This window comes from Rhea americana, unplaced genomic scaffold (genome assembly GCF_003343005.1).
Source record: "Rhea americana isolate MKP2758 unplaced genomic scaffold, rheAme1 scaffold_352, whole genome shotgun sequence".
NCBI lineage: Eukaryota > Metazoa > Chordata > Aves > Rheiformes > Rheidae > Rhea > Rhea americana.
Window position 1 is genome coordinate 93673 of NW_028186482.1, and position 10837 is coordinate 104509.

The following is a 10837-nucleotide window of genomic DNA, read 5'->3' on the forward strand; positions in this document are numbered from 1 at the left end:
GTAGAGTTTTCACAAAGATCTAACAAGGCTGAGGAACTTTTTGCTGCAGCAGGGACTATAAAGCTAGAATGTGGAAAGTATGTGGGAATATTTATAGAAGGAGAAATTATTCAAGGCTGTGAAACGCAAAGATGCTGTCTCAGACTCTGATGCTTACGAGCTGGTGACCAGGTCACTGGATGCAACCATCTTCTCTCCTTTGAATAAGGTGCTCTTTAACTCAGCCTAAAGGCCTAAATCTTCCAGCAGGGATGGTCCACTTGTAATTTCTTTGCTGAACCGATGAGGGATTTGCCGAGAGCCCTCAGCCTCTCTGCCGCCTAAGGCAACCCGCGCACCGCCCCTGCCCGTCCCAGGCGCCCGTTGCTCCGCTCCGCCCCGCCCCTCATGAATATGCAGCAGGCGCGTCCCCGGCGGCCAATCCACGGCAGGCGGTATATGAATATGGAATGGGGCCGCGGCCCTTGTCATGCGGGCCCGGGAGACGGCTGGAAGCGGCGCTGCGGGGGTGGTGGGGCGCGGGTCGCAAGATGGCGACCGCCATGTACCTGGAGCACTACCTAGACAGTGAGTGCGCGGCGCGGGGCACCCGCGGCGGCGGTGGGGCGGGGAGCGCGGGCCGCGACGGCAGTTGGCGCCAGCGCCTGCGAGGGAGGGGGCGCTCTGCGACGGCGCGAAAATTGCAACTGCGCCACGGACTGGGGCCAGGCGGGGTGGGGCTGCCGCCGTTGGTAGCGTCATCAGCGCCGCTCCTGTGCGCGTCATCATTTTGCGCCCGCTGCCCCTGGAGCAGGGCGTCGCCTGGCTTCTGCTGCCGCCTGTGTTGCTGGCGCCGCGGCTGGCACTAGGGTCGCGTGCGTGATCCGCCAGGTGGCCTCCACGCTCGCCGGACCTCGTCGCTGAGGGGCCGCTAGGGAGGGGCATGGGTCTGTCCGGCCCCCGCCTCAACTTCCTCCCAAATCCCGGGGACGCTCCTTGGGGGAGCCAACGCGGGTTTTCAAGTGTAGTCTTCGGTATTAATGGTTCTGTTAAAGGTGCTCGTCTTCGTTCTGACTTCCAAAAGAGCTGAATGCTTACGAGGCCTCTGTTTGAAGATGGTAGGAATTTCGGCTGTATTATTTCCAGTATTTATTTCCAGTCTTTGCAGCATAAGAAACAAAACATAAAAGGCAGCCAAGATGAATTTGTCTTGAAAATCACAGTTCTGACTTTGAAATGTCCTTCTTCAATGCTGTATGTATCGAAGTTACCGAAAAGTCAGGCAAAATAGGCATGTTAGTGAATTAAGTATCAGTCCTGTGCAGATTTGCATCCATACTTACATGTGCCCTAAGCTCAATTGAGAAAACTGGACAGTTCATTGTATGTAAATCAGCATACAGCCAGGTGTAGAAACACCAAGGTCTTCTGTTGCCACGACTTTATTCTCAGAAGACCGGTTACCATTTGGTTACCATTCTTATTCAAGAACGGAAGGGTGAATAGTGCTTTTGCATCTCTATGAATGTGCATGTTTATCATAGCTGTGGATAATTAAACTAATAGCCAGGTCAGGCATGGTGATGCTCCTAGCTCTTTTGTATTGTATGGGTTGAGGGGATGCTTAAGTAAGCATGTCAAAGGAGCGATGACTCCTGTTAAGGAGAATAGTCTGTAGAATTGGTCTTTATGTTTCAGGCATTGAAAACCTTCCTTGTGAACTGCAAAGAAACTTCCAGCTGATGCGGGAATTGGATCAGAGAACAGAAGGTGTGTTCAGGTATTTCAGTAAAATTGAAGTCTGAGTACAGAGCAGTCACCTAAATGACAGAGCCCTGTGGGGATTTTCTCCATCCCCTTTTCTTTTCTTGACTTCAGCAGTATGCTTTGTTTGTTTTATTTCTATGATGGCTATGTTTATAATACTAGGGTCTTTTGGTTTATTTTATTGCAGTGACTGTGTATAAGAGTGATCACCATACCTGAGTGATTACTTCTCCAGTGGCCTCACATTGAAGACCTGTATATATTTCCACATTTACTGACTTGTAGATCGTTGTGTGTCTTGCAAGACCATTCTTTTGAAATTTGTGTTGGTGTAGGAATGTGTGTTGATGATTTTCAATCTGAAAATTTGAACTGTTAAAACAGAAAGGTAGATAACATTGTGTCCCATGTATGACAGGAGAGGTTGAAGTTTGTGAACCCATCAGTTCAATTTCTCGTCTTAGGACACTGGTAGTTGTGAGCACCTCCTAATGAGATATAAAATACTGGAGAGATCAGAATCACACTGCAGATGTTGAAGAGTGAATCCCTTTTCCCTTAAAAGGTAGATATGTTAAAGGTTCAGGAGAAAGCTAGATACTGTTGGAGGGATCTTCTAAAGGCTATAGAGAGATAGAAGGAAAAAAGATTTACTTTGGAAAACTGCTTTCTAAGTGTGTATACTGTGTCTGCCTTCCAGATAAGAAAGCAGAAATTGACAGTCTTGCAGCAGAATACATTGAATCAGTGAAGAACATGTTGCCCGAGGAACGAGTAGAACACCTGAAAAAAATTCAAAGTGCTTACAGCAAATGTAAAGAGTACAGCGATGATAAAGTACAACTGGCTATGCAGACCTATGAGATGGTGAGAACTTAAAGCTTGTGTGCCAGAGTTGTATGACCAGTGAGATTTTTGTAAAAATGACAACATACTCTGAAATGGAGTTGCTAACAGATTTAGAAGATGCTTCCACAGCATGTTTTTCTTTTCCTTTACATATTTGTATTTGGGTTAAATATCTTACTGAAACAAAGTATTAGTTCTCAAACTTATTTTTATTACTGTTGCCCTCTCAAAAAAAAAAAAAAAAAAAAAACTCTACTTTTCCACTTGTATTACTAGGTTTTGCATCAAGGAGGCTTCTGTTATGGTGAAAGGTTAAATGAGTACTTCTAGATTGCTTGGTCACTTTCAGATTGCTGTATGATAATTCCAGTGTCTATACCCAACCTTCTCTTCCCCAGCAGCTCTCCTTTCACCTAAGAGTTTATGCAGGACTGGTAGTGTTATGATCAGAACTTCTGAAGTCAATTTCAAAACTACCTTGTGGAGGATTTGTGGCAAATTTTTTTTTTCAATTACTTTGGTTTCCAGGTGACTAAAGTATGGAGAAGTGTCAGTTTCACCATTCTAGTTGTGTACTGGGTACCTAACTTTCCTCCGTGGACCTAGTGTGAAAAACTCCTGGTTTCTAAAGATACAGCTTTCCACGTCTGATCCTGTGTCCATCTTGATGCCCTTTGGGTAGTTCTTATCTCAGTATATTTTATCCTATGGACACAACTCAAGGAGAGAGTAGAATCCTTTTGACTGACACTTAGTACGTTTTATCCAGCTACACAGAGATGATTTGGGTTGTGAATAAAAGCAATATCTACATCAGCAGTTGCAGTATCTTTTTACTGCCATCAGAATTCTCCAGAAAAAACAACTATATTGCAGGATTGAACAGCTTCCTAGATAACCACTAATTTGAGGTATTGTAGCAGCATTTCTTGTTTTATTCCTTTAAAAAAATACCTTGGTTACATCTGTATTTTGTAAGCCACATTAATGTAACTGCAATATTACAAGGTGTTTACTTAACATGTATTTTACAAATGTGCTATGATATTGGAGGTAGTCAGCAGAAGGCTGTATTTATTACTAAATTTCATGAAACTGTGTGTCAGTCAAATAATAGACATAATTGACTTATCTGCTCAATATATTTCATGGATATTATTTGATAATACGCTTTGAAAGTTGCTCAGGGAGAAAACAGAGTTTTTGTTAGCATCTTTTGGCTTTTTGTTTTGCTCTGTAAACTAATAGTTGGAGTTGCTTTAACTCTCCTTTCTGCCACCTCCTCCCTCTTCCTGCCTTTCTCTTTGCCTATATTGGCATTGGGTCCTCTGCTGCCTTTTCCTCCTCCTTCCACCATTTCTTCCTCACCCCCTCCCCAGCTTTCTTCAACCTAATTCCCTTTTTGCATACCATTTCCCCTTTTCCAGTGTGGTATCCTTTTTGTGCATAATCCTGAAGTATTATATTCCTGTTCATGCAGATAAGGGTTACTAGACCTTCCTTTTTTTTTAATTCAGTTTGTGGTTTCCTCTTCTGTGCAGGTAGATAAACATATCCGCCGGCTGGATGCAGACTTGGCACGGTTTGAAGCAGATCTGAAAGATAAACTGGAAGTCAGTGATTTTGAAAACCCTGGAGCACGAAGCCTGAAAAGTGTGTAAATTTTATTTGTTTGACAGCCTTTTCCAGCACTGAGCACACCTAAACAGAAAGGCTAAGGTATAAAGTAGGCTATCATTTCTGGAGGCTATGATGTATACTCCTTTTTAACGCTCTTCAGATGTTTACAGTGTTACACTGGGCACCTTGTATGAGCAGAGGAATTAAAAATACCTAGCACTAGAATCTAGCCTGCTGTCTCCCTTTATCAGAGTATCCTGATGTGAGCCATGTGCTACTCATCATGGTTGTAAGGAAGCTACTGGCCAAGGGGGAAGTATTCTGACAAAAATTGAATTATTGTTGGACCTGTGATTCTTGGCAATCTGTTTCAAGCCTGATCTATTTTTGGATAAATTCTGAAATCTTTCTGAAATCAGATTCAGTAAATCAGGAGATTTACTTTATTAACACAACATAAACTTTCCTTCTTTTACCAGAATTTTAGTATTAATCAAGCTGAGAACAGCAGGAAGAAAATGACACATTAAAGCAAGGTGCCAATTTCTGTAATGTGTACTGGAAACCTTATGTAATTAAGGTGAAATTTAAATATGGGTAACAACAGACAGTTTTATGTCTTTGAATTATGAAATAAGGGGTGAGGTCAGGAGTGTCTGTGGACAAAAAAAGTTACTTTAGCTAGCTATAACTAAGATTTACTTAGATTCTTAGATTTAAAAAGTATTTCTTACAGAGTGTCAGTTCAAATACAATGTTATCTATGTGGACTATATGGACTAATATTGTACTGCCATAATTTAATTATCAAAACTGGAGACATAAAATAATTTGACACTCCATCATACTGTTTGTAAATTCAGTATGTTTATAACATAAAATAAGTGTGCATTTCAGAATCAACATTCATATTCAATTACATGTGAAAGAGGAATTTTAGAACAGTTATATGCATCAAGAGGAAAACATCTAGAGGCATTTCTGCCATTCACATAAATTGAAATGATGCTCTTTTCATCCTTTGTAGAAGGACGAAGTCAGAAAGACAAAAGAGGCTCTCGAGGTCGAGGCAGACGAACATCCGAAGAAGATACACCAAAGAAAAAGAAACTCAAAGGAGGGTAAGAAACAAACAATCATAGATCTGATGACTTTTTTGAAAATGCATGAAATGTTGAGCCAGCTCATGTTACCCTAGATGTGACTTTCCTGTATGGATGGCAAGCACTTTTCTGGTCTTAATCTATTTCATTAGTATCTTCCTAATGACAAGTCAGCTTTGTTAATTAACTCCTTGCTTGGCACATGGAAACTCAACATGCTGGGAATGCCCTTTGTCTGGAAGGGCAAGACCAGAGCCTCCAAGATGCTGTTAGTGAGCTGGGAAAAAATAGTTTTGCTTTTCGTCATATGACTGTCTTAGATCGTTGCCTGTGATCTTGACTGGAAGGAGAAAAAAGGAGGGAAAGGGGGAGCCCCACTCAGAAATATTGATGTTTTATTGTTATCCTAGAAATCTTGGAGAATTTGGGGGGTTGTTTTAAAATAATCATGTCCTAAATAGTCTTAAATCTAATTCACTTTTCTGAAACAAGCAAGAAAGTCTGTCCCCTCTCTGTCACATGTTGTATATTAAGGTGACCCTAACTAATACTTTAGTTAACTAGATGGAGAGGAAAGAACGAAAAAAACTATTGCCATTGAGCATTACTGACATGTTAACCTCATACACCCATGTTAGAGCAAGGGGCTTCACTCATACCTGACGAAAGTATAAAAAGGAAAAAAAAAATTAAAACCGATGGGGGACGGGGAATCGGATTTGTCTGTCCACAAACAAAAGTGAAATGTATGTTGACTTTGTTACTGTATAATGCTATCTACAAATCATTCTCTTCATCCTTTACTAGTCAAGATTGTGTTTTATGTTTCATTATTAATTGGAATTATAAAGTAGGTTTGGATAACATGTGATAAGTAATCTAAATTCTAAAACGTGGTGAATGTGTTCTAATGAGGATACCATTTAAAAATAACATTCCAGGTGGGATTTAAATCTAGGAAGCTGTTGTCTATAACTGAACAGTGTTTTATCCTCAACCTGTCCTTACCTACAGATCTGAGTTCGCTGATGCCGTCCTGTCAGTGCATCCCTCAGATGTCTTAGACATGCCAGTGGATCCCAACGAACCTACCTATTGCTTGTGTCACCAAGTGTCATATGGAGAAATGATTGGCTGTGACAATCCAGATGTAAGTACTTGAAACAATTTATTTTCAAAAGATGTTTTCAACATCACATGAAATCTGAGGGGAATACTTAGTTAAATTATCTAAAATGAGTGTAAAATTTGCAAAACTCTCTAAGTATCTCTTCTATGGCTTTTTTTCTCCTTGTTTTGTAGTGCCCAATTGAATGGTTCCACTTTGCTTGTGTGGACCTCACCACCAAACCGAAAGGGAAATGGTAAGTACGGCTTAGCTGCTCCCCCTCCCCCCACCCTGGCTAAAATGTCCATTGACAAGAACCACAACAGCTATTAAAACCTCTTTGCTCTTGTCATCAGAGGGGTTGCATCCTGTAGAGTAGGGGATTATGTTTTTGTGAAGGTAGGGGTACCAGGGGAAATTTCTTCCTAAAGAGTACTGCTGCAGGAATCTTTGGATACTATAGGTTCTAACAGGAGGAGAATAAATACCCGGAGATATGCAAGACTTAATGATAAATAGAGCAGGTTTTTGAGCTGATGCTTGTGTAGATGTGTATGCATGACATCTCTTATTTGCTGCATTGTCACATAGTCACAACTTTGTTTAAAATTGAGAAGACCTTTCCCCACCCCCAGTGAAGTTTAAAAACTCTTCAGGCTACGCTTCTGTATGTATTCATCTTGAAGAGCAGGCTTGCTCTGTACTTATTTTTATGTGCAGAAGTTCTAGGTAAATGTTGTATCTTGCACTTAGAATGCCTCACACTTCAATTTGAGTAACTAAAGCATCTGAGTTGCTGATTGCTACAGTCCAGGCAGGTCCTATTTGCCCAGTCTACTTGCATGTCATAAAAACTTATTTTAAAAAAACTCATTAGTTCATAGGTCACTTCTAACCCCTACCCACCCCCCTATTCCCAAATAATAAAAGGAGTTTGGGATTTTTTATTTTTTTTTTTTTTTAATCTTCAAGACTAGTTACTGCCATATTTTTTYTGTAGGTTTTGTCCGCGTTGTGTTCAGGAAAAAAAGAAAAAGAAGTGAGGAGTATAGAGAATACATCCTCTGAGGCAAGAAGAGTTTAACATATTCTTTCCTTCATGTTGCAATATTATCTTTGATTTTCTTTAACCCTCCTTTTTGTTCTGATCTAATATTTAATTGTCCAGTGGCCAGTTGTAATTCCTGTTGTTTCGAAAGGACTTTGGGAGGGAGGGAATTTGCCACGGTGATTTTATTTATGTTACACTTGCACAACACTGAAATCTGTGTTACTATGAAGTGCTAGGACAGCTTGTAGCTGTATTTTTGCTAGTTTTATTGGGAGTCTGTGAAACCACATAAGGCATTTCAGGAGAATGAGACAGCCATATCTTCAATGTGGTCCATCGCTGTCATAAAATAGTGTAGGCCTGCAGCTTAGCATGGTAGGGAAGAAAGACTTTTCTGTAACTGTTGTCTGCATGCAAGAACTATGCTCTGTTTTTTCAGATGTTAAGTCAATTTGTTGTGCAGTTTAGTATTGAAAGGAACAAGAAAGCTGGTTAACTATTTCCAGTGTCAGTTTCCTCAAAGCCAAGTACTGTGCTTAGTTTTGAGAAGGCATGGGGTAATGTGTTTGTGTGTGTGTGTGTGTGTGTGTTTGTGGGTGTGTGTGCACTCTAGAGAGAATTCTCTTTTGAGGAGTCACTTCCATCTAACTTTGTGCTGCCATTATTTGACTTGATCATGTCCAGTCACATTTAATGAACAGAAGCAAGCCATTTGAGTTTTTACCTCCTTCCATAGAAGGTTTTTCCCTTCTGTGGGAAAACATTAAAAATATCAAAGGAATTGTGTTGTAGGCAGTAGGAGAGAGAGAGAATGACAGTCTGATCTGTCCTGTTTCCTGTTTCTCTGGAAATCTTTTTATGTTCATTACTGTGAAGATGATACCAAGAGTATTTGTGTGCGCGTGTATGTCTTTTGTTTTTGTTTGATGTTTTGGGGTTTTTTTTTTTGTTTGTTTTTGTTACTTGTGTACACCTGTGTTGCACCTCTGTAATTTGGAAAACAAGTTTTAACAGAAGACTATTAAGGAAGATGCATAGATACTTGAGAAGGTGCAGCAAGGCTGAAAGGAGGCAATGTGGTAGTTGTGGGTTTTTTGTTTTGTTTTTGTTGGTTTTATTTGATAGCATTTGCTATTAACCACTGCTATTAAAAAAGAAGGTCACTCGGAAGGTTTTAAAATGATTTGTCTTTTTTAGCAGAGGCACATTTGCCCGTTCTTGACTTTTTTAAGCTGTTTTTCAGTTTATAAATGTGAATCCTTGCTATCATCACGGTGTCATTTGCAGCAGTGAAAGGAAGAGAGGGAAATCAGGAGTACAAAAATAAGTCTTTTATTTTTTCTTGTTTTTTTTTTTCCTTCTTCTGAGTTTTAGTGGATGCAAGAGTTAAGGGAAGACCAAAGATGATATTCACATTTATATATCCTGTATTCTGGAGCTTTATTTCCTGTAACAGAAGGAGGTGCTATGTGGAGAGGCTTTTCTGCTGGGGAGGGGAAGAAAGAAGTAGTCTGCAGCAGTATAGACCAGGGTTCATGAACTTTGCAGGCTGTGACCCATGATAAGTGTTCATGGCAGCTCTGTGCTAGTCTATGCACTAGATTGCTTGCCATTGTGCAGGAACTCTTGATATAGAAAGGCATTAAGAGGTTTCCAGATAAGCTTTTGCTCTGCTTTAAAAGCAAGTTGAGTAAAGAATATAGAATAAAAACGGTTGGATTTTAGAACCTTCTTCCAAAACAAAAGTGTGGGGTGTTTTTGTTGTTGTTTTTGTTTTTTCCTGTTAGTGACCCTCATATGAAAGAAAGTAGAACACAGCTCTTGACAATTTTCCTTTCTTGCTTTGGGTCTATTGTGCTTTGTAGATACTGCAGGTATGTCAGGACTCATAAAAGAAAACTTCTGCTACTGGTACAGGTTTTCTGTGAACATGTTTTGGTCTATTGTATCTGCTATAGGAAAAAATCGTTCCCAGAGTCCTTTCATTTACAGTATGATGTTGTACGTGTCTTCATTGTATTGCATCACTCCACATGTTGTATATGAAGTTTCCATAGTTATGTTTACAAGATTATGTTCATTTGTCATTGTTATCATTGTAAAAGAACACCAAAAGCATACACACAAATTCGAAACTGATTGCTGTTGAGAAGGGGAAGAAAAAGCACAGTTGCACAAACCTGAGCTTAGAAATAATGAGCCCTCTTTTTCCTTCTGCTTCTGTAAGACAGGAATCATGATACCTCATGAACCAGCTTTTAATTCAGTAACCATGAGTAAGATCTGTACCTCATTAACCTGTTACACTGGATTGATGTAGGAGTGTCACTGCGTCCTGAGCACCAGTGTTGATGCTGTTGCAGATTTTATTTTCCCCTTCCATGCAATGAGACTGTCCACAATTTCTTTTTTTTTTTTCATTTTTTTTTTATTTTAAGGGCTTAATCAGTAGTGGTAAAGCATTGAACTTAAAGCATTTGATTTAAAACAATCTCAAATTTATAATGCACCTCTTTGGAGGTACTGCTGGAAACACACCATTGTGGAAATTCACAGCTATGGATGGATAACTGCAAAGCCAGCTGCCCTAAACTCAGAAGAGATGACCAGACAGGACAGCAACATATATTTTGTTAGCAAGTTCATTTTGTGGCTCAGAAGAACAGATATTTTTCATTCTAACTAGCAAAGGAAAAAAAAAAAAACCTAGAAGTTAACAATCACTCTTTAAAGATACTTTTCTTGGGTGTCCTAAACAATGTGAGGTTAAAAACATACTCTTCTTTACAGCATAACGTCCCAAATGTGTCAGACCATCTGAACTGGTATGAGAAATAACCTCCCATTCAGAACATATCAGCAGAGGCTCTACCAGTTGTCACGGGCTCAAGAGCATTTGTTGGCCATTTACATCTGGGTTTATAGATTTTTTTTTGGGGGGGGGGGCTCTATTTTTGATGGAATGCCTACAGCCTTCATTTTTGGTCACTAAGGAATTAGAATCTTTCTCCTGCATTTTGAATGTACAGTGTTAAATATATTTTTCTGGAGAAGGATGAACAAGACTGTGATGTGTAAAGGAATGTTCCACTAAAGATTGTCAGAACACCTGAATATTTTGTGGTGTTCAGCTTTATGGCAATTCATCCAAACTGGACGTGAAACAACTTTTAACCTGTTTTATTTTTTAAAGGAATTAGAGCTATGTTCCCTTTGTAAATGGAAGAGAATATAAATCTTTTTATTAAAAAAATGTAGAGTACAAATGTATATCTGTATTTTTGGATCATGCTCTAGATAATGGATATATTGTTTATAAATAAAGTATTTTGGGGAACAAGGGTGTACGTGGGCACGTTG

At 39.8% G+C, this 10837-nt stretch overlaps 1 protein-coding gene across 4 annotated transcripts; it reads left to right on the forward strand.

Moving 5' to 3' along the window:
• The first annotated feature begins 441 nt into the window (after nucleotides 1-441).
• ING5 (inhibitor of growth family member 5) lies at nucleotides 442-10809 on the forward strand. 4 transcript variants are annotated; one of them, XM_085311958.1, is made up of 9 exons: nucleotides 444-567; nucleotides 1678-1749; nucleotides 2447-2613; nucleotides 4137-4248; nucleotides 5243-5336; nucleotides 6333-6468; nucleotides 6621-6682; nucleotides 7427-7495; nucleotides 10268-10809. In XM_085311958.1, the coding sequence occupies exons 1-8, from the start codon at nucleotides 450-452 to the stop codon at nucleotides 7467-7469; spliced, it is 804 nt and encodes a 267-aa protein (XP_085168084.1). In that variant the 5' UTR covers nucleotides 444-449; the 3' UTR covers nucleotides 7470-7495; nucleotides 10268-10809. The 4 variants fall into 4 exon arrangements, with proteins under 4 accessions (XP_085168087.1, XP_085168084.1, XP_085168085.1 ...); XM_085311961.1 differs by having other exon boundaries at nucleotides 442-567; nucleotides 7427-10809; XM_085311959.1 differs by lacking the exon at nucleotides 7427-7495.
• The last annotated feature ends 28 nt before the right edge of the window (nucleotides 10810-10837 follow it).